The sequence below is a fragment of the Lepidochelys kempii genome, chromosome 14, assembly GCF_965140265.1.
Source record: "Lepidochelys kempii isolate rLepKem1 chromosome 14, rLepKem1.hap2, whole genome shotgun sequence".
In the NCBI taxonomy this organism is placed as follows: domain Eukaryota; kingdom Metazoa; phylum Chordata; order Testudines; family Cheloniidae; genus Lepidochelys; species Lepidochelys kempii.
Genome location: NC_133269.1, coordinates 8,098,441 through 8,122,778, shown reverse-complemented (window position 1 = coordinate 8,122,778; position 24,338 = coordinate 8,098,441). Strand labels below are relative to the sequence as shown.

General features: G+C 38.9%; 1 protein-coding gene across 6 annotated transcripts in view; it reads left to right on the top strand.

The window, feature by feature from the left end:
• HELZ (helicase with zinc finger) overlaps positions 1 to 24,338 on the top strand; it is a 149,517-nt gene that overhangs the window by 37,303 nt on the left and 87,876 nt on the right. For all 6 annotated transcript variants that reach the window (XM_073310830.1, XM_073310828.1, XM_073310832.1 and 3 more), the window contains 3 exons: positions 38 to 335; positions 5,259 to 5,526; positions 13,173 to 13,506. In XM_073310830.1, the coding sequence (XP_073166931.1) occupies positions 38 to 335; positions 5,259 to 5,526; positions 13,173 to 13,506 (900 nt within the window). The remainder of the gene's footprint in view (positions 1 to 37; positions 336 to 5,258; positions 5,527 to 13,172; positions 13,507 to 24,338) is intronic.

The window sequence follows — 24,338 nt, the reverse complement described above, 5'->3', positions numbered from 1 at the left end:
AATTTATTGTCACTTCAATGTTTGCATTTCTCTGTAGCCTGCAAGAATGCTGTATCGAGTGGCATTGCTTTATGATGCCCATCGTCCTCATTTCAATATCGTTGCAATATCTGCTGGAGACAGCACTACCCAGGTATCACAAGAAGTCCCAGAAAACTGTCAGGAATGGATAGGAGGAAAGATGGCCCAAAATGGAATAGATCACTACATATACAAAGTCAGTATTGCCTTTAACACGGAAATCTTTGGAACATTTCGCCAAACCGTAGTGTTTGATTTTGGGTTGGAACCAGTACTCATGCAACGAGTAATGATTGATGCTGCTTCAACAGAAGGTAACATTCAGCTATTTTTCTTTTTCTACTGAACAGAGTTGATAGAAATGTCCAAAAGAATGTTTCTCCTTGTGGTAATTTTGAGAATCCGAAACATGTCCTGCAGTGCTCATCAGTCAGTATGATGAGCATTTGATGTTGTGTGTTCTCCTGTAATATGATAGTCAGTTTACTATAAATACAAGATGATTATTTATCAGACATTATTTTTTCCTTTTCTCATCTCTGTGCAGAACATTTATGTTAGTGGATAATGAATGTCCTTCATGATATAATATATAATGTCTTACATGTCTATAAATGTAGATTTTGGGCCAGATCTTCAGCAGGTGTAAATTGCCATAGTGTCAGTGGAGTTAATGTTGCCTTGCCGTTTACAGGGGACCGTCTGGTCCTAAGTCCTGATATAGAAATGCGAGAAATTGTTGGAAAGCAATATTGTCTCTACTTGCACTGGGCAGAAAACATGATTGTCTTTGTGTTCAAGTTAAATTTGAACTAAATGTTGCCATGGTCATTGTATTTTGTTTACTGCATTGATCTGTTCCTGTCAGTTACAAACAGGAAATCAGGACTTTCGGTTCTAGGCACCTCATTGTCAGAAAGATATCTACAAATAGGTAGGCATTCAGAGAAGAAGGGGAAAGATGATCAGGGAGCAGGAGTGATTGATGTATGGGGAAAGATTAAAAGAGCTAAATGTGTACTGCTTGGCAATAAGCTAAGAAGGTAGGGTGAGGCCTGGTAGTCATCTGTGTCTCTGAAGATTGGAGAGATGAGAAGACTTAACGGGCCTAAGAAGCATTTTTACTGTGTTGCAATGAGAATAACCAGGATTAATGAGATGAAACTAAGGGAAGGAAAATTGAAGTTGTGTCTGAGAAAGAGAGATTTAATAGATTTTGACACAGTTTCCTAAGAGAGGTGATTACAACACTTTTGCTTGGGACATTTTAAAGCAATTGAGTGCTAGAGTCAGATAGACGTGAATAATGGCTGATATTCAGTTCTGCTTTGCTAGAATCATTTCTCATTGTTTTTGAATAAATAAAACCAATTTGTTGCTGCTTCTTTTCTGACTAACTTTCCCTTTTTCAAAAGAATTTCCAGATTAGCACACGAAAGCCTTTCTTTCTTCACAGTTTTGAGTCATTTGTCAGTTTCTAGTTAGTGTTTGTGTTTTGCTTAGGCTGTTCTGAAATGCTTGTGGTCCTGTTAATGCTTTCTTTTCTTTTTTTTTTTTTTTTTGCACTGACTGTTCTCCAGATGCTGATTAGGTTCACCTTCAAAACATGCTCGATGAAGAATTTTAATTTTTTTTATGTGCCAAAGAATTGTCTTTTGAGGCAAAGGGGAATCAACACTTTTTTCCCCCCTGCTCAGAAACAGTTGGGTATAGTCCGAAGATCATTAGAAATATTTTGCTTGGCAGTTAATGAGAACTTGATTTGTCAAGAAGACTTACAATATGGAGAAGCCAAGAGCTGAGCACTGATTCTTGTTTTGGAAATTTGTGCAAATTCATTTATCCAAACAGGAGGTCAGAACTCAGAAACATTTAGCATAATCTCCCCCCAAAGGCTGTAGGAAAATACAACCAGTTGTACTCCTGTTAATTGTAAATCTTAGGAAATTGATGAGATCCAGATCAAAATTGGCAAAACTACTTAGGAGGTGCAGAAATAGATTGACTGACTGATTCTGACTGAAATAGAGTATGACTGTCTGGGAGATGACCAGAATACTGGTCAATGAAGCGTATTTTATCTCTTCAGGAAGACTGTTTCTCTAGTCTGTCTGTTATAGTCATCAGGGAATCCCAGGAAGAGTTCAGCTCACAAAGATTTGAAGGAACATTGATTTAATTTTTGGCAGAGGTCATAATTCTGCAGGCTATTGTTATTAATTTCTTTCTACCTTTCAGAGATGTGTTGTAGAGACTCTTTCCTATTTCTGGCATCTCCAGATCTATTCCTAAATCTTTAAGTGATCCAGGAAATTCATATTTCCTTGTTTTTTAGTGATATAAGACTTTTGAGACCTTTTTATTAGCAGAAATAATTATAGATGTCATTGCTATACACTAATACATATAGTATGTGGGTTGGCTAGAGTTGCAGGTATTGCTTTTTGCTATTCCTATCCTTTGTTTACATAGAACAGATTTACATTTACCAGATCAGCGAAGAGAAAATGTCAATAGCAAATGCCATAGTTTATGAACTGTTCTTTCCAGATTACCTGAATACTTATAGCCCAAAGCAGGAAGTTGTAGTGTCCACAATACACTAGAGCTTCACATAGGATATGTTTCAGAATGCATGAGATACTGTGTTTAAGAGCAAGGCTGTGGTCTTTTCAGGAACTATTATGTGATCTCCATGCAAGAGGGCAGCTAACCAGAGCTGACAGGTTTCCAAAGTCAGTAAACTTGTAGAGACCTGGTGTCCTTGCAATGTAGAGCTGTTTAAGACCAAGAGAGCCAAGCCATAATTTATTTGCAAAGGCAAAACTATTAATCTTCAGACAAGTCAGTGTCCTTGCAGTTTAAACTGCCAGGATTTCTCAGTGTTGACTGCTAAAACTAGATCAAGGGCAGGGGCAATGTAAATGGCACTCTGGCGCAAAATGGAAAGATGAAGCTGCATAGTGTACTGCCTGCCGAGTTCACTACAACACCTCTTTTTGAGATGTCACATCTCTGTATGCAGAGAGATAGCAAAGGAAATCTCCAATCAGTCAGATTATTATTAATATTTATCTAATGCCCAAAAGTGCGCTAGGTTCTTTACAACCAAACATAAGTGCAAAGTCTTTCCCTTAAGAGCTAACAATCTATGTAGACAACATATGGGCCATGGAAGGGGTAAGGATTGCAACTGAAAGCAAGTGAAGGAATTGTGATGTTAGGCATATATCTTGTTCCATGTGCGTGTTTTGCATTTATATTTCCGTGAGTGGTGGGGTGTTGGGTTATAGTATGTAGCAGTCTGATGGAAGAAGTAACATCGAGCAAACAATCCTGAAGGAGGCCTTCACCTGTTGTTAGTGAGTGCCTACACTGCCGGTACAAATCCGTATATGACAGATAGATCTAGGCAGTGACTTGGGAAGGTCAATAATAACTTTTAAGGATATTGGAGCTATGACCTCATGAAAGACAAGCATCCTCCTTTTTAAATGGTATTGAGAAGAGACATTTAAGTTGAGCGGCGTCTGTCACTTTTCTTGGGAAGCTCTCTCTTTCAAGAGAAGATTAGTTTCATGCCGTGAAAATGTTCTTAGGATTGGAAATGCACAAAAGTCTTTTTAGGAAAGCAACCCTGTATGTATATTCCATGTTAATACTCAGAAAATAGTTATGTCAGACGAACAGTTACAGGAAGTATCTGTAGCATGCAATATCAAATGGCCAATTTCCTAGCAAACAAGGACAGTGTCCTGGCAGTCTGACTGTACTGTTACACTCTTAAGATATGATCAGTACAGGAAAATGTAATACCCATGGTGAGATAATTCCTAATTCTGAAATCATCAAACATGGGCCTTTTTCTCCTGTTGTACATCATTAGCACCTAACATCATTCAGTTTAGAGGAAGAAGAGAATTATTTATATCTTCTTTCTAATCTCTCTTAGATGAACTTTCAAAAATATTAGAGTAGTTTACTAAGTGAGACAGGCCTGTTTCCGATGGCTGAAGAGTGATGTTGATCTGAGATTCCTGTTGCTAAACTGGCCTCATATTATCACTCAGACATCACATTTTTCATCTCTTTAGGATACAGAATGATGTAGATAAAATGAAATATTTTATTTGAGGTTACAGGGTCTTTCTTAACTCTTTCACAGGCAATGCTGTGATATCTGGGCACCCATATTATGCCCGATTCAAAGTTGATACATTAAAAGGCAGCTGTTGCTTCACCATGAATGCTAAATCATTTTGAAGCTTTTAGCTTAACTATAGTTCTGTTGCATGAAACCCCTAAGTAGTCCTCCAGGTAGCAGTTGCCATGTGTTGAATTTTTGCGTGTCAATGGCTATTGCAGGGGTCTATGAAAAATTCTTGACTTCATCTTTATGATTTGGGCTACAATATATAGACATAACAGAACTAACTAAGGACAGACTGAAACATTAATTTCCTTCCATTTATCAATGTGGTCACACTTTCAAGTGATTCTTGGAGAATTAACTGTGTGTGTACGATGTGAATCTTTTCAAATGTTTAACCCTAATGTTATATTAACCTAGGATTTAGTTTTTAATATGCTAAAGGCCTTCCGTGTACTGCAAGTTAGGAGATTCCCTATCACCTACCCTACTGGTTCCCCCGCAGCTTAGCTGACATGATTTACCTTGTGAGGTTCATGTGTATTTTCTCTGGTTTTGGAGGGGAAAGGTGTTTGCTATTATATCTAAAATTTGAAAAGGACATGCAGATATTATGGATGCTTCTGATTGCTCTTAGTTATAATAATAGATTCCTTCCATTGCTTGTTTAATTTGTATGTTCTACCTGTAGATTTGCTATATTTTGATATTCTCTTATTCTTGTGTGTGAGTTGGTTTTTGTGTCTGTTGTCAATCAGTCTCTGAAGTTGGACTTGTTCTTCAACAGTAAAATTATGAAAACTGTCCTAGACAAAGGAGAATCTTATCTGCAGTTTGATTATTTTAAGATAGCTTAGTGACTTCAGTAATCCTGTGTTCTCCTTGAAGAACCAAACCATATTCTGTTAGTTAAAAATTAAGTTTCGCTTACAAATTCACAATTATTCTGTTTTACATGAATAAGCTGTGGTGGGGAAAAATCTATTGTTTCCCACTTATATATGTCATTTGCATGTGATCAAAGTGTAGAAAATCATCTTGGAGAATTTGAACTGAATCTTGTCCCTGTTTGTATTTCCACATGCAGATCTTGAATACCTGATGCATGCACGGCAACAGTTACTAACTACAGCTAAGCGTTGGGATTCTACTTCTAAGACTATTGTAGATTTTGAGCCTAATGAAACTACTGAATTGGAGAAGAGCCTTCTTATCAGATACCAAATTCCTCTATCTGCTGACCAGCTGTTTACACAGTCTGTCCTGGACAAATCATTGACCAAGATCAACTATCAGTCTCGGTTGCATGACCTCCTTTATATTGAGGAAATAGCACAGTATAAGGAAGTCAGCAAGTAAGTAATACTTTTACAAAATTCTGTCTTAACTGACTGTTGCTGTCCTACTAAAAATGATTAGGGTGTCACCCTTTCATTGTAATTGCACTTCTCTGACTGGTTTTGAAAGGGATAACAGTTAGTCATTAAGCCTTCTTACATCTTTAAAGTAAATTAAGAGTGGATATGAGTCTTGAAATCTTACCTCTTCATAGAAGAGAATGGAAATATATACTGTAGTAATAAATGGCTGTGAAGATAAAGAGATGTCTTCATTAACCTTTGGTTAGGGTTAGAGACACTAACCTCAAATGTACTGTGTTTCCCGAGGGTCCTGATGTTAGTTTTTTCTTCTTACAGCTCCCTAAATACAAAAAAATGTTAAGGACAGCAGGGGCAATTTAGAATGTTTCTGTTCCCCTGCCAAAAAAGAGAGCCTGTTACAGTTCAGTTATCTGTGACATCCTCAAATAAAAGGGGTTTCAGAAAAGAAAAGTATTACCATTCTTCTCTATAGACGATTGCAGGTTTAAGAAAACTTTTGAATCCTCCTCATGGTGGGCCAGATCCTGATCTCTGTTGCAGACGTGTACATCTAGAGTAACTGCTTTGGAGAGCTGATGCTTTACCTACTATTCGCTAAACAGGCAGACTGAGTAATAGCTTTCCAAGTGTAAGATGGGCACATAATGTAGACTCTATTTTTTGTGTCAGGAATATTCTTTGTCATTATATATATATGCTGTCCAGCACCATTAGACATATGAGAAGGATACAGGTGGAAAAATAAGGTACACGTTCCAGGTTCATAGTCATGCTATACTAGACCATTTTTCTATTTTGACATTTGTGATTAATGATCTCACCTTCACTTGTATGGTATGAAAATGTTTTAAGGTGACATACCCCTAGATCAAGAACTCTTATTGGCATCATTTCCCCCTTAACTTGATGTGGTAGCAAGTAAAATCTTGTATATACCAATACAAGAATGTCTTCTGTAGAGCACTGTGCCTCCGGACGTAGTCAGGAGTTTAATCTAATTATGCAGTGGTCATTTAAGAATATTAATAATATGTACTATTATTGAAAGAGACTTTTTTGAAGCAGGAAAATAGTATCTAGTCATTTTTGCTTTCATATCTTGTATAAGCGATAGTAAACTTGAACCAGTTCACTGAATATACCTAGTCATAGCACTCCTCTATTGGGGAGCTGGAATTTAACATACAAAGAATTTGCCTCTACATGATGTTTTCAGCAAACTAACAGATTCCCTCTTGCTGACCTCCATCACATGTATTTTTATGGAGGTTTATCTTTCAAAGCATTTTAAACCAAGATCAGACTTAGAGAAAACAATGATACAAACAACAAATAAATAATGTTTTTACTTTGTTAATATTCATGTTGAAAATTACGTTGCCAACATCTCATGGAAGACAAAAGAGCAGCTTGCATGTACAAACGATGGAATAATGAGTACATTCCAATACATGATGCTTCACTTTTGGATAATTTGGTACTGCAATAAATTATTGCTATTGCATGACTTTCTGTTAAGTGGATTAATAAACGTAAGTTCTATACATATTTTTTAAGTGTCTTCTGTTTGGTAGAGTTGATGATAGAAATCTTCTTCTTTTGATTAAATTATGTTATAGTCAACCCATTTTAATACACTGGGTCAAAGTTCTACATACATGTGATCCTGTGTGCCTTAGGTCACAAATGGTGGTTGTTGTGGATCTTGATAGCCTCTAGTAGATATTTGTACAGATTATAAAACAACTGATTGACAACAGGGTCTCTCAGGAGAGGTCCAGGACTGGAATAATTTGCAGTCCATGGTTGCAGTGCATTGCTGGGTTAACTAGTACTGCTGGTTCCTCACTTTCATCAGCCCCTAATTGATCCCATTTAGAAAGTGGTGGTGTGCATGATTTGAAAATGATGCAATAGGCCTAAACATGCACAAGAAAATGCAGAGAAAAGGTTAAAACTTGAGGCTACTTTATGGCTTCATATGCAGCATGTAACACCCCACCTGCTGTATCAAGACCCCTGCAATACTTAGATACACAATAGAATCACCAGCTTCCTGGTGGTGCTTGCTTTAAATCAAATGTTGTCCTTTGGGCTAATTTTTCAGTAGTGACACCTCCAGTTTTGAGCTCAGAATGCATCTGTTTGTGTGCACATGGGCATTTTTTCGCCTAAAGGTGGATTATGCAGTGTGCTCTGCGTAGGACTATATGCAGAAGCTGCAGCTGGTGTAGAATTGAGCCAGCTGATTATTACTAAGCAGAGTTTCCCGCTTGGAGCACATAATCCATACTCCAAAATCTGCACTGGCTGCCAATTGATTTCCAGGTCAAATTCATAGTGTTGGTTTTGATCTATGACACGCTAAATGGTTTGTTTCTGTCTGCCTGCGAGATTACCTCTCTCCTTGTGATCCTATAGCGGATGTGGTCATCTCCAGCGCTTGAGCTAAGAGCCCTCACTATAAGCAGGAGGGTGTTGGTTGCTGGGCATTCTTGGTGAAGGATTCAGCACTCTGGTTCTCGCTCCTAGCCTTAATTTTGAGCCTGGCTATTTTTTTTTTTTGACCTTTAGGGCACACTGCAAATTGCAGTGCTTGTCCCAGACTTTCCTTGGAAGGCCAAAGGTCAAGTGCTGAAAGGTGTCATGTGGAAGAGGTTGAAATGGCATTGGTAAAGTGTCTTTAATTGACTGTCGCAAGGGAGTCTCTGGTGGGGTTGGGAAAGTCTTGGAGAGCTTTATGTGTAAATTGTGTTTATTGTAATATTGTGGAAAATTTTTATTTTAGATAATTACTTAACATGCTTAGAGTAGAAAATAGGGGCAATAAAGGTTTGAATAAATAAGCCAACACTCTGATTTCCATATGCAAACGTGGGCTTTGTATGAACAAGCAGGTGTGCAGGCCAAGCTCTAATTTAGATGCTAGTTTGGATCTGGTGGTAATTTGGACCCTTCATGTAATTTTTGAGGATTTAAACGTCTTCATCTTTCTCACTCTTACATTAAAAAAGAAAGCAGACTATAATAATAATAATACCTGTCACATGTTTTGCTATTCAAATTGTAGACCAGATTCTCCCTCAAGTTTTCAGAAGCCTCACATATTGGCTTTCATGGAAGTTCAGTGTATCTTTGCTGCATTGGGCCCTGAGTTCGTGAGCCATTACTGCATACTACACTGTGCTGCTGAGTAGTAAAATGCCGCTGTGCATGCCCTGTGTGGGACTTACGCGCATGAATGGTAAACGCCATACTGAACCTTTTAAAAAACTGGCACACACAGCCATATTCTCCAAGGCAGTGCTAACCAAAGCGGTGGTCCGTGGACCAGTGCCGGTCCGCGAGCCATTGGCTGCTGGTCTGCGTGCACATTGGAAAAAGCAAATGCCGGTCCCCCACATCAGATAGAGCAGTGCTTCTCAAGCTAAGGGATATTTGGTCTTTTGGGGGGCTACGGTCTGCACTGGCAGCAGATGGGCTAATGATCTGTTAAGTCTTAAACTTTTGTGATGTAATTATAGAAAATAACCTTTTCCCTAACAAATTAGAAATAGAAGCATAATTATGCTGAAATTTTATAACATTGCTTGGAAGGTTGGAATATTGGGCAGAGGGCAGATTTGCTGAGATTTTGGCTGATAAATTTTTCCTGTTAGTTTTTACTGTGCTTGTCTCCAACTTCATGGTGCCCAGAAAAATCTGAGAGAAAGAAGTATATCAAAGACTACAAAAGTTTTGAGGTGGCATGATGACTAAGACAGCTGAAGTTTCAAAAGAAAGTCAAACTTAGTTTTTCTCACCACTTGAGAGTTCATCTCTCAGTGAAGAAAAAGTATTTCTAAAATTACACAAAGCTTGAATTTACAGTATAAGAACTCTCAAAAATTAATTATGGCTTTTGTGGTAAAGTGTTTATGCGAGAGCACACTAAAAAGTGTTAATTGGACTTGCATTTCTGATTAGCTGAATATCAGATCTTTAAGTGTTAGTGTGAAAGCATCCATTGTGTAATCCAGAAAAATGTCAAATATGAGAAAAACCTCAAAAATATTTGATTTTTTTTTGGTAAGTTGTTTGGGAGACTAAGGAGTTTATTTCCTCTTAGAAAAGCACCATGATGTACTATTTGAAAGAACCTATAGTAAAACAAATGGTAGCTATGAACATTACAGTGGCTTATTAATTAATACACTAGGACAGGGAGCGTTGGACTGGGAGACAAGAAACCTGCGTTGTGTTGCTGCCTTCACCCCTGATTTGGAGTGTTACATTGGGCAGATGGCTAAGGCTTGCTCTTTCAAACGTAACCTTTAATTTTGGGTGCTCCATTCTTGTGTGCCCAACTTTAGACACCTATGACCTAATTTTCAGAAGTGCTGACTGTCCAGGACACCAGTTGAAGTCAGGAGCTTCAGTTCATCCCCTCTGAAAATCAGGCTCTTGGTATTTGAAGTTGAACACCCAAAATTAGAGGTCACTTAAAAAAAATGTGTCAGTTAACCTCCTTGTGCCTCAGTTTCACAATCTGTAAAATACTTCCTGACTTCATGGGATGTCCAGAGGCTTAATTCATCAGTTTATAGAAACAGACTTTTGAAAGGAAAGTGCAGTCCCACTCCAAAGTGTTGTTTTTAATTGGTCTGATTCAGATCTTTTGCTTGGGGAGTGAGGTTCATCTTGTTAAATCTTACTAAGCATGAATGTGGAATGTGCTCATGTTCAATCTAAGAAGGAAAGGGGGAGTGAATGAAGGAAGTATAGTGCTTGAGTACTAGAGGATTTGGTGGTTGAATAGCTCACCAGAAGGTGTCTCCCTAGTCAATGGAAATAATTTAATAATCTGGAGAAGAAGGTTTTCATCAGTAGACTAGAACCAATGTAACCACTTAAGATGATTGTGTAAAGAGTAGCATGTCTCAGAATAGCAGTAATATAGTTATTCAGCTAATATATGTGTAATAATATGGACTGCTTTAAGTTGATTCAAGTTAGAGAAAGCTTTGATGAAATAAAAATGTTATACTGCCACCTGATATCTGACTAATAATAATGAAATTTTAAATGTTACTGAGGCTTATATACATTTAACACAATATTGCAGCAGTTATCTGAATGGAATTAACATCTGTAACTGACTAATAGAGAATTCAGAATTATGTATTATAAGTTGATAAGGAAAAAGTCTTGCATGCTTTCTCCTAAATGCTTTTAGAAAGTGGAAGGAATTTATTTTAATTTCAATCATGGTCTGCTGAATTCATGCTTTGAGGTAAACTAAATGATCACTTTTACTGCAAATTCCCTAGTAGCTATTACAATTATCTTAAGTATACTGATGATGAAGACAGTAAATTTGTGTCCCTGTCAAGCCAAAAATCATCTCTTACTTCATTGTATTGGTTATTTGCCAGGGATGTTTGTGAGACTTTGTGTACATGTTATACAGAGAATGAAATACCACTACAAGGAGACAGACTTGCAGTTTTCATTTAAGCAAAAAGATTTATCAGATGTGAAAAAAAATCTTTCATGGGTTTAATAGGCATTTAAGATGCACAGAAGAGAACTGAAACTGGTTTGATTTTGGGACTGTGATACGTTGTAGTAAAGATTTTCTGTTCAAATGGATTAAATAGTATTACATATGCACTTTTAATAGTTTACCAGGAATGGTTAGAAGGAAGCTGAACGGATTGAACAAGTCAACATAAATGTGGAAAGCATCATATGGAGACAACACACAACAGTAGAAAGTTGTCCGTTTCACATGATAAAAAGATCACCGCTCATTTTAATGGAAAGCAATGTATTCTGCATCCCTTCTACTTTCATTGATGTATTCCCCTCTAACTCATTACAAAATATTAGATTAAACTTTTTGACATTGAGACAGATATATGAGCGTGTGTAATACATTTCCAAGGGAATGGCTGAAGCTCTGTTACTTGGCACATTTAGAAACCAGGATGAAGAAGGAACTAGAAAACGTACTAGATTGTTGTCCTTTAGAAAAGGGAAGGACAAGACAGGCTAATAGGTCATTTTTATCTTTATTGTCTATGATTTTTTTGAGAAGTGTAAATACAAAGAGTGGATTTGCTACTTCTACTGTGAATGTCGTGTGGGGTAGTCATGGCTACATGTTAGCGCAGAAAGAACTCACTGTCAACGGGAGCTTTGTGCACAGATGCTGTATGTCAGGGGCCCCAACGTGCCCGCTGGCACAGTTCCATGCGCCCGCAGGACACTGCACTACCAAAATGCTGCCGCCAAGCACGCCCGCTGGAGAACCGCCCGCTGCAATGCCGCTGAAAAGCGTTGCCGTTTCTCGGCTGCATTTCGGCCGGCAGCGCTTCTTTCCGCTTCTGCTTGGGGCCACTGCTCAATGTGATTAGGCATGTGATATGTTAGATATTAATCCTTCTTTTAAAATAGATCCATTCTCATTACTTATTGGTCTTAGCTTCTAATTTCATAAAGTTTTAAAATAATCTGTTAAACTATGAGGGTATAATAGCCCTTTGCTCCCTGCAAGACAGCAACCTGCCTTCTCTAGAAGAGGGTGTACAGAACAAATAGGAACCGTATTCTCTTCTGAACCTGTGTATATGTCCCTAAAGAATCCGATGTAGTCAATTCATGAATATATCGTAAACTTACAAAATATTAAAATAACTTTTCATTGCTGCGGGGAAAATGCTGCAGCCGTTACTCAGGTAAAACTCTCATTGACTTCGGGCAGAGTTTTCCCTAAGTAAAAATTTCAGGGTTTGGGTCTGTCTATTTAGAGCGTCTTTTTAAAACCTTCAGAGATGTTACTGCTTTTAACCACCCGTTGATGTTAGTTACATTCCATTCAGAAGCAAAATAGACACTGTTGCCCTCAGATGTTTTTGTACTGTTCAGTTACTTCCTTTGTTTACAATTGCATTCCTTCCTTTTATTATATATCGTTTTCCTTCACCAAGGTAATGTATATTTACACTTTTTTATAGCTTTACTAATTTATTTAATATAGATCTAATTTGAGTCTGGGTTTTGTAATGAATAAATTTGACAATGGCAGGAAATATATTAATTGAGTTATCCTTTATAAAATTTCTCTACCACATTGTCACTTTGCTTGTAGTGGGGTTTTAGAATCATGGACCAGATTTACTTGCCAAAAGAAGAAACTCGAGGGTCTTTTCATTCTGAATAAACTGATTATTTGTTACCCTTAAAGTACATGTTGCCTTTAAATAACATATAAAAGGCCCCCATACCTGCAGACAGACAGAGCAGCTGCTTGCAGGGGAATTTTTCTCTTATCAACAGAATTTGTAGCTGCCTTCTCTGAATGGAAGCACAACATTTTTGAATGTTCTACAGTACTATGCTTAAATTTCTCTTACTCAGGTCCAGAATCTGCCCCCCTTATTCACAATGAATAGTTACTTACACAATCACATTGAACTGCTGCGAAAGAAGGTATTACTCAGTGTAAGGGAGATAGGTTTGGATCCTGAATGTATGATGTCTCTGAATTTGGAGGCATTTTTTATTTGATTAACATTGTCTACTGATTTCTAAAATCAACTCCTTTTTCTGAACTAACTTTATCCTTTCTGATTTAGGTTCAACATAAAAGTGCAATTGCAGATAGTAGCAAGCTTCATGCTCACTGGTGTTTCCGGAGGTGCAAAGTATGCCCAAAACGGACAACTTTTTGGCCGCTTTAAGCTCACTGAAACGCTTTCTGAAGACACTTTGGCTGGACGGCTGGTGATGACCAAAGTCAATGCTGTTTATTTATTGCCAGTCACTAAAGAGAAGTCAGTACAGACCCAAGGAACCAAAGAGAAGGTTTATGAAGCAGCTATTGAAGAGAAAACAAAGGATTATATCTTCTTGAGGGTATCCAGGGAATGCTGTGAAGAACTTAATCTTCGAGCAGATTGTGAAATGCAGGTATGTTTGAATGGAAGATTCTTGCTGTAGGAGGGATTTGTGCTATTTTTTCCCCTCCTCAAATAATTTACACGCCAAAGGACTAGAAAGATATTAATAGGAATTTTTTATTCTTCATTATATGCAGAAAATCTAGCAAGGAGAAGAATTTCAGGTATAAATTTGATTTTTATATGTAATAGAATTAATATTTTAAAACTGTTAAGAGTAAAAATATATTTTAATGAGACTCATTTCTGATATAAAACTTGTCGTGATATGGTTAAGCATCCTGTGCAAATCTTAGTTTGTGTGTCTCCATGTTCTCAAGGATATACCTTAAGAGCTAATAAGACAGCTAATAGCTATTAGCTAATAAGCTAATATTTTGTGCCTGAGTATAGACTTATTTGTTCTGCAGAGCCTCCAGCTTCATCTTTATTGTTATGGGTGTGTGTTTGTGGGGGGGCATAGGTGTTCTTTCCACTTTTGACACCTACCTGCGATATTTCTAGGTTTCAGTGTAGCAGCCGTGTTAGTCTGTATCCGCAAAAAGAACAGGATACTTGTGGCACCTTAGAGACTAACAAATTTATTAGAGCATAAGCTTTCGTGGGCTACAGCCCACTTCATCGGATGCATAGAATGGAACATATAGTAAGAAGAGAGATGTATATCTACAGAGAAGGTGGAAGTTGCCATACAAGCTGTAAGAGACTAATTAATTAATTACTATATGTTCCATTCTATGCATCCGATGAAGTGAGCTGTAGCCCACGAAAGCTTATGCTCTAATAAATTTGTTAGTCTCTAAGGTGCCACAAGTACTCCTGTTCTTTTTGCGATATTTCTTTATTCCTGTTTTCTTGATCTCTCTGCTGCCTTTTGCCTGTCTGATTACTCTCCCTTTCTCTGCAGTCTCTCCTCGTGGCCCCCTGGGCTTTGTATTGTCTGTTTTTTGAGTATGTGTCAGTGTGGATCCCTCTGTAGATGCACATGTGACTCTTGCATGCGGTTTGGATTTTGTTTTTACTACGGTCTGTTGGGGCCATGCACCTGCCCTTTCCCTCTTTGTGGTAGGGCATAAAGGGTGTGACCCGACTTCGGTTCCCCCTTACTGCCTGCTCTCTTCAGAGACCCGTAACTGGTCTTTTTCAGCCTATTTGGCTATCTTATCTTCACTATTTATCATAAAGCATGTTCCTTAAAAACCAGAAATGTGGAAAATTTGATCAATGACTCCCAGGTACAGCGGGGCAAGGTGAGGCAAGGCACTTCATGCCAACTGCTAACCTTATAGTGCAGTCCAAACCCTCTGTGAAAGATTGCAGGCCTTGAACCAGGGCCCATGGCTCCCCAGGTAGTGATCAGACTGTGGCCGCCACCCAGCAGCTCATCTGAACCAGTGGAGAAGGGGGCTACTGAAGCTCTAGCTCAAAAAGAGTCCTGCCCATGAAGAAGCACAGGAAGTTGTCTGACCATCTAGGTGAATCATTGGCTGCCTTCTGGTATGGTCCCTGCCTACTTGCCTGAGTCCTGGTTTCTTCCTCCCAGCCTGATCCTGGCTCCTGCTCTTCTCATCCCAGACCTCTGTTTATTTCTGGTGCCTGTTTTCCTGCCTTGCTCCATGTGCCGTTGCACTCTATATGAGTCTATGAAAATATGCTCATGAGTATGAATATAATGTAACTGGAATATGCTTCATGCAAAAGGTCTCTTGTAAGGTATCACTACAAAGCTTATAATCTACTGAGTGTGGTCATCCTATTTGTATAAATGTATCACTCTTGTATGTAAACTAGAAGTATGAAATATAACTCTGAGGTCCTATTCTAGTTATGCAAAATGTGGGCCATTAATGGTGGTTTGGAATCTTAATGGTTCCCATTAACCAGGACAATTTGCAAGTAAAACAGAGCCACCTACAGTCAGTGTTCCTGTATACATGTGTGCTGGCAAGTGAGTAATGAAGTCTTACAGTGACATGTGATCACTGGGTTTGCAGGAGGCTAGCAGATCTGGCTCAAACCAGGGCAGGGCACTGAAGTCCTAAGTGGACAGGGCAGGAAAGTAGGAGCAGAAGTAGTTGTGGCACATCAGGTGGCAACCCCCAGGGGGTTTCTGTGATCCAACCCGTCACACTCCAGATCCCTGCTCCTACCCATGATGATGACCTTGGCTCATGATAAATAGCCCGGAAACCTTTGCTGGAAGAATATATTCATCTAAATAAAAGAGGTTCTTGATATGGGCTGCCCAGCATGATATGGACTCAGTCCAGGCCTTGATACATTGGAACCTCAGCTACTTATTACACTTAATACAGACCAGCCTCTTGTTCAGCTCTGTTAAGGTGTAGCTTGCATTCTCAGCTTGTCATCCATCTGTACAATCATGCTTCGTCTTTTCTCATCCCACGGTGTCAAAATTTCTCAATGGGCTATTACACACTTATTCACTGGGCAGAGAACCTACTCCTGCCTAGGTCCTCATTAGTTCTCCTGAGACTCAGGGAGCCTCTCTGTGAGACTGCTCCCTGTACAACCTCACTCCGAAGACCGTCTTCCTGGTGGCTGTTACTTCAGCCAGGAGAGGGGGAGTGAGCTTCAAAAAGTTATGGCTGAACCCCCCAATATGACATTACATAGGGACAAAGTGGTGCTGTGAACTCACCTGAAGTTCATTTCTAAGCTGGTCTCAGAATTTCATCTGAATTAGTCAGTCAAAAGCCAGATTCTGCACTAGAAGAAAAGGAATTACATATGCTAGGCGTCCAGGACTTCGCTTGATTTCATTGACAGGATCTAACCATTCAGACTGTCACCCCCTCTGTGTTTTGCTATAGTTAGGCACTCTAAAGCGGTTTCCTCACAGAGAATATCAGTTCTGGATAACTCAATGTATTGTGCTGCATCACCCATTGGCTGGTATTCCTTTACTGCTGAATATCAAGATGCACTCGACCAGACCTCAAGCAACATCCTCCTCCTGCTTCAGAAATGTGCCAGTTTCCAAGATCTACAAAGCGATGACGCGGAGTAATCCTCTGATCTTTGTCAAGCATTATGCATTGGGCTTGGATGCCAGATGTGAGACAGCAATACTCCAATGACTATTAGATTGATGTGGCTGAAATGCCTCTTCCCAACATCCTGAGGGGATACTACTTGCCCCTTGCGTATAGCAGATTCCACACTGACACGTTTTCTAAGAAGAAAGAACGGTTACTTATCCGACAGTAACTGTGTTCTTCGAGATGTTGCAACCAGTGAGAATCCCATGATATGTCCTCCATCCAAGCTGCCATGGGCTTTGAGTTGTGAGGGAACTGTTGGCGCTACTCTGCCCTTTATCCCCTGGTGTGGAAGCATGAGAAGACACATGTGTGCAGCCCTGACAGACACTGATATTAAGGAAAACAAATATGATCTTGTGTGCATGTGGCATGTGTTCACGTGTAGAAGGATCCACACTGACTATAATATTTAAAGAATCACTTACTGTATGGTAAGTTACCATTCTTTCTCTTCCTGACTGCCTGGCTGGGCCACGTACATGAGGGCTTTTCTGAACAGCACAATGTCTACAATTATTGTGAGTGTCTGTTCTTCCTGTTTCATTATATAAGAAGAAAGGCAACATTCTATTCTGTTAATAGGTAGCAAATTCAAAACCAATAAAAGGAAATTATTTAAACGTTGCATGAACAATTAAATGTGGAACTCATTGCCACAGGATATTATTGAGGTCAAAATCTTAACAAGATTCAAAAAGGGATTAGACATTTATATGGATAATAAGAATATCCAGATTTATAATTGTTAATGCTGACATCAGTTTTGAAAGAGAGGTTATGTGCCAGGCTTAACCCAATCTATAATGATAAGGAATTAGGCAATCTAATACGACTTTTTTTGCACCTTCTTCTCAAGCATGTGGTGCCTGGCCAATGTTGGAGATGCGATAGTGGAGTAGGTGAACTGTGAGTTTGATCCAGTATGGTAATTCCTACATTCCTATGCTCAATAAAAGCTAGGCATTTCAAATGAGTTGTCAATAGGAAGATCTGACATGGCCAAGTTCCTCTTATAGGTGGTAGTAGGCATCCTTTAATCTCGAGAGACCATGGGTATGCACCCCTGAGAGGTAAAGAATTTACTCAGTTGGTTTTATGTCAGCCGTGAATGTGGCTGAAGAGACCCACTCGAGAGAGGCAATCTCTGCCACATCACATTTAAAGGTGATGTTTTGACCCTTTGGGCTCTGCCTTCTGCAAGCTCTTTCTCCTCTGCTAAGCTAGACTGCTTCCTCTCATAACTCCAGAGACCTTTGTTAAGCTCTTGTTTATAAAAGCTGCTGTCTTGAGTGTGATCCTCCCATTTGTCCACATCCATGTCCATCTCTTTGAGGTCTTGCTCGCACACATCCTTGAAACACAATTATGGGCATCCTTTGGGTCTTTTTCCAGATGCCAGTTCGCTGTAGTGGACGTCCTTTGGGGTGCGCCCATCATTCATTCGGCACACATGCCCAAGCCAGCGGAGGCGTCTCTATTTAAGGAATGTTTGCGTGCTGGGTATGCTGACCTGTTTGAGCTCCTCAGTGTTGGTGACTCTGTCCCTTCAGGAAATTCCAAAGATTTGATGCATCTGAAACGCATATGAAAGCTTTTGAGCCTCTTGATGAGAGTATAAGGTCCCTGTCTCGCTCCTATACAAAAGTGTGCTGATAACATATGCACAATACACACAGATCTTTGTGTGTTCTGTCAGTTTGTTGTTTTGCCATACCCTCTTGTTCAGTCTGGACATTGTTGTGGTGGCTTTTCCAATGCAGATGTTGAGTTCTGTTTCAAATGAAAGGTTGACTGTGATAGTGGACCCCAGGTATGTGAACTCATATACCACTTCAAGTTCATAGTTGTTGATCTTGATGGAGGGTGCTTCCTCAACTCCTTGGCACATTATGTCAGTCTTTCTTAGGCTTATACTAAGCCCAGTGTCTTGGCAGGCTTTGGAGAAACTGTCCATTAGGTGAAGAAATTATTCAGTTGAATAACAGAAACTAGAAGGAAAATGCAGACAGAGGTCTGTGTAAGAGGGAGACTATTATTTTCCCTAGCCCAGATGTCTTTAGTGGAGGAATCCCATCACAAAGTTAAGATTTACAGCACCATTGCCAGGGGAAACAGTACTGGAGATAGGGTCAGTACTTTGTTTATTTTGCAATCAGCATGAAATGGACCAAAATCAAAGGCTTGACCTTAAATAGTGTTGTGGGGTTTATGGACAAGATAGTTCAGGTAATGTAAATACATCCTGCTCTAGAACATGGAAGAATAAACTTTAGTTGATAAAAATCAAAAAATTCCCCCCTTCCTGTGTCTCCCTGGTAGAGGTAAGGGGATTGACTCTGCTACCTAACAAAAATAATCCCAAATTAAGGCTACTGAAATTGATTGAAATAAATCCATTTTTGCCGAGGGCATGTCACCTTCCATTCAGTTTGTTTTGTGAAACATATGCAAGAATCCTAATGTCTTCATTTAACATGGATAATTAGTCTGTAAGACTTGTATCATGCTGAGTACGGTTAGTGTTTGTTTTTCTTAAAGCAATAATTAAGGCCGCTAACTGACTCTATCAATAAACTGCCCTGGAATACAAAATGAGTTGGGGCTTTTAGTAACTTTCACTTATTTTTTTCTCTTTTAAAACTTCTTATGAAACTCAGCTAAGGTGAGTTGTTCAGATCTGTTATTTTAGGATTCCAATATCCTAGAATGAGAATTGGGTCCTACAATTATTCATAAAGAAGTGTAATGCTTTGTAAATCTGTTACAGAACCAATGGTCAAATCCTAAAACTCTTTATATAGTTTTTAATTAGTCCTGATTTCAGTGAGAGTTCTTCAGTGCGAGGACTGATTGAAAACTGAGTGGAAAAATTAATAGGGAACTCAGGATCTGATCCCATATACTTCAGATACACATAGGATTCACTGAAGTCAATAGGAGTTTTGCCATTGACTTCAGTAGAGCCAGGATTTCATGTTTCATTTTAAATGTTGGCCAAATCTGTCTTATTGCTATGGTCTTTGGCTAAAGTATATATATAGTTTGAGTCCGATCTCTTTCAGTAATCCATGTAAAATAAACCTCCCCGATCATGCAATTTTCTTGGTGCCCTGCTTCTCGGGTAATGGAGGCTTTTTAATATGTTTGCAGTTCTGATTTTATCAAGTGCATCCTTTACAGAGGTGCAGTGGAAATACCTGTTGTTCAGGGTGAAGTGCTCTTTCTTCTTGGTCTCTGCTCCTTTTGGTGCCAATCCATCTGTAGGCTATGCGAGGACAATTTTCTTTAGTGGCCCACATGGTCCTGTGTCATTTTCTGCTAACTGGCAGTGGAACTATAATTCCGTTCCCACTGTTCTCTTGTTGTGGAATGAAGAAAGATAATGCGATAATACGCCACTCCGTCCCGGATGGTATCAGTCAGTACTTCACAAAATAGCATATCTAACAGAATGAGTTCATCCGAATTAGATTAAAAACCTCTACGTTTATTGTAAGGTATAATGGCGAAGTACATACAGCTAGTAAGAGATGTTTAACACCAACTCAGATTCCTAGAAAGGGCTGTTATAGGGACATTGCCAACATGAAAATCACATTTCTATCTGAAAATTTTGTAGGTAGTACAGCTAAGTGACACGTAAGATGGCTAGAACTGAAAGAAGTAGTAAAAAAAAAAGACTCTTCCTGTTTGTTTATTTTGTGCATTTGACAGCACTTTGCATATAGTCAGCTTAGCTGTTTTTCCGTTAAAAGCCCCAGTCTTGCATTGGCAGAGCCTTGTTCCTGTGTAACCCCAACTGCAAGGTTGGGGCCACAGTCAAGAGTTAGGAAGACACTTCTAAACATCCACAGCAGAGCAGAAAAACTCCTGTGATATTTTTATTAAAAGATAAAAAGAATAAGTTCAGGTCAAACTGTTTGAAGGGGACTCCATTGAAACATGAATTTTTAAAATTAGTCAGTTGTAAAAGTTTCACTTGACATTGTCTCTTTAATATTACAGAAACTTTTTAGAGACCAATGAATTGTAACCTCTCTGCATTCATTGCTGACAGCTCTCATACTCTTTAGAGATCATGAAGAAAGTGGTATTGCATAGTGGTTAGAGCAGAGGCCTGGGAGCCAGGAATCTTGGAGTCTGTTTCTTCCTCTGCCACTGACTCACTGTGTAGTGTTGGTCAGGACACTTAAGATGGGAATTTCAAAGGAGTTTAGAGGAGCTAGGCACCAATGCCCCATCCACCCATATGGAATCTGTGCCTAGGGTTTGAGAATGCTGCCATGAAGGATAAGGTTATGCCCACTCTGCTGTGAAGGTGAGGGGAAAGGGGAATGACAGGCAGTGCTGAATCTCATGGGATGGGGGCTAGGACTTTGGCTGCTGGTGCTAAGTAGAATGTGGGGAGTGATGTACATCTTTGGAGAGCTGTGGGGATCTGTGTTGGAGAACCACTGATGATGGGAAGAAGATGTTGATTGAGGTAAGGATTTTGGAAATCTGGGTCTGATAGATGCTGGTAATGGTTTGGAGGAAGAGCAATGAGAAGGCTCTGGGGCTCAGAGGGGTGCTGGTATAGTGAAAATGGGACAGAGTTGGAGGAGCGGGGCCTGTGGAAGACTAACTTACTCTAAGGAAGAACTACAGTAAACTACATGGTTTCCCTGCTGAGATAGTGTATGCGGTTGTTGCACTGCAGCGTGCTGCTTGGGGGCACATTGTACTTTAGCATTCTGCGTTCTTACTTAGGACTTCCCGCTCTTTCCTTTTCTCGCACTGATGAAAAAACTAGCAGAGCAGGCATTGCGCTTCTGTGCGCTGAGCAAGAGCAGCATGCCACCCGTTTAGGGGAGAAACACATTTCCCCCTCTCTACAGTGCTAGCATGGCATGCTTCCATGCCTCTGTCGCAGCCGTGTGGTGTTCAAAGGGGAAGTCTATACACCGATAACTAGAGGGGGAATGATCTGACAAATTATGATGTAAGATCACTGAGAAGGAAAGACCATGTCAAGGCAGAAGCATGAGTTGTGCACCAAAAGTATGTGTGTCCTTTTCATTGTGTGTCTAGCACCTAGCACGGTGGGGCCTCTAGATGTGTTTCAAAACAAATATCAAATAACACCCTAGTTTAATCATACCAAGTTCCTCCTTGCCTGTCTAGAGCCTAGTTCTTGTATACCTGGTTACGAGATTTATCCAGTGACTGGTTCAGAAAATAATGTAAACATCCCCCAGAATAATGCAACATCCAAATATTTTGATTACTATTTGTAAAATGTATATTAAAATTAAAAGTATATTAAATGTATATTTGTAAATGTAAAATGTATATCGTATATAGCATTTGGTAGGCTCACATCTTAAACTAACCAGGGCTATGGAAAAAGAGATTCCTTATTCAAGTAACTTTTGAAAATCATGTATTTTTTTTTTTTTTAGCTGTTGCGTTTGCCTTTCTAAGTGAATTCCATAGTGAATGCTGTGCAGCTTCGATGTCACCTTTATCTCTTTTGTATGGTTGGCTTTAGATTTTGCATACAAGTAAACAATAGGGATGAAAATTAAAAGTCATTATATTGATTTTTAAGAGGTTTCCAACTTTTGGGCCAAATTCAGCCCTAGTATAAGCAGGCACTGCTCTGTTGCCTCTAGTTGACTTACAACCACTTAAATCAGGGCTGGATTTGGCTTTTTTAGTAAATATTGGTACTGTTCATATTACTATTCACATATTGCCCTACAAGAGCATAGTGCTTAAGACAGATTCAATAGATTCCAGTCCCAATGAGCTTTCATTGTTAAGAGCCTAACCTTGCATGCCCTAAATTGGAGTAATTGAAACATTGACAGTTGAGTTTGCAAGATTGGGCCCTAAATTATGAAGTGATTTCACAAGCAATTACTAACACTGGGATATAACAACTAATGAAGGATGAGGGTTACAGCAATAAGGTCACACTGTACTGTTAGTTGCTGATGCCTGCATTAGAGAAGTTCTGAGGTTTGGTTTTGATTGGGTTTTTATTCCACATGAGATAGCATGTTATTAATTCAGAGGAATGATCATTTGTTTTTTTTAGTGCTCAAGTTGCTGTTTTGATTGTCACAAAGGATTTTTAATGTAACAATTGGGAGGATTTTGTACTTAGTATAGTAAGAAGACTTTTGGATTCCATGTTATTTTAATTGGTGAACACAGTGTTATCGTCTCAATTTGTGGTACTTCTTTATTTTTAGAATTTTCAGTTTGGTCTTTTGAGAAACTTCCAGCAAAGACAGATTTTTAAAAATGCCGTCTGGTTGATGGATGCCAGTTGAACTTTCTGGCTGTTAACCAGGTGTAACAATATTTACCATTTGATAACAGAGAGATTAAGCAATAGGGTGGTCAAATATTATTGAGTTGTTAGAGCAGGGGTTGAGAGTTAATAGATTTGTGACCAAATTTTCTAATGTAGTTGCACGGGTATATATTTATAGTGACTCCATTGACCTCTGTGGAGTTTCTCCAGATTTACACTGGGGTACCTTAGCTTGGAGTTTGACCCCTCATTTCTATTTTCAGCTCTGCTGCAGACTTGATGTGCTGTCTTGAGCAAGTCACTGCTCAGTCTCTCCATTTTCCCATCTTGTAAAATGGGGAAGGTAGTTCTTAACCCACTTTTGTAAAATGCTTTGAGATCCTTGAGTTAAGGTTGCCATAGAAGTGCAAGTGTTACTAGTGCATGTTCCAGTCAGTATGTGTCTTGAGGAGTGCCTTTCTGTATAGGTTGAAATACGTTGACCGTCAGTGTTGTCATGCTGGCCAACACACACGCATCTTGTAGTAAATCCCCATGAGTGCTCTTATTGTGTGTTCACTAAATGCTAACTGAAGTTGTCCTTCAGTGATTACATGGCTATTTGCTTGTTACTATACTATGAAAAGCTCTGCTTCCACATTGGGTAACAATCAGAGCAACTATGGATTTATTTGTTCTCTTCTATTAGTGTGGTTTTGTGTCATATTATTTCTACAGATTTCTGTTTTAATCAACATTCAATTATTCTGTTCAGTACTTTCATCAGGACCATTTGTTTCTGGAGAGATTAATAAATGTAAATTTAAAGCTGTGTAGATTATAGTCTCAGTGGATCATTTTCATTAATTGTTTCCCCTTAAAAGTGACTTTTATCCATTTCTGTAATTTAAAATGTATCTCTTTATCTTTGCTTCTTTCGTAAGCAATTACATAAATTCATTTTACCATTCATTGCTTAATACTGGGTTTAATCACGGATGCCAACATGCTATGCTACCATTTCTGGCTTTGTACCAAGATTTTGTTGTCATCATTCTTTATTTATTAACATTAAAACACCAGTAATCGGAAAGAAAGTAAATGATTATGTTAGTATGCAACTAATCTCAGAAATCCATCTTTGCAAAGATTGTGAGGTATCTTAGATGTCTTTATAGTACAATGTATTCAACAGTTTTATACTTTGAGAATGATTGATACAGCGAGTATTTGGGTTTTGCCTCTCTTGGGAATATGTCATACAGGGCCATCTACTGGTCCACGAAAATTTCTGACCAGATCAAAGTTCCAGAGTAGGTTTGTGTAACCTGTCTTTCAGCTTATATTTTTAAATATAATTGAAAAATATTCTTCTAAGATAGTCCTTTCTAGTTCTGGAAGAGATTACAGAATTATTTCTAAAAGTATGATTAAATCCTTTCATAATAGTCAAAAACACAAATTATACTACAAAGAAATCATATGTTTCTTTGC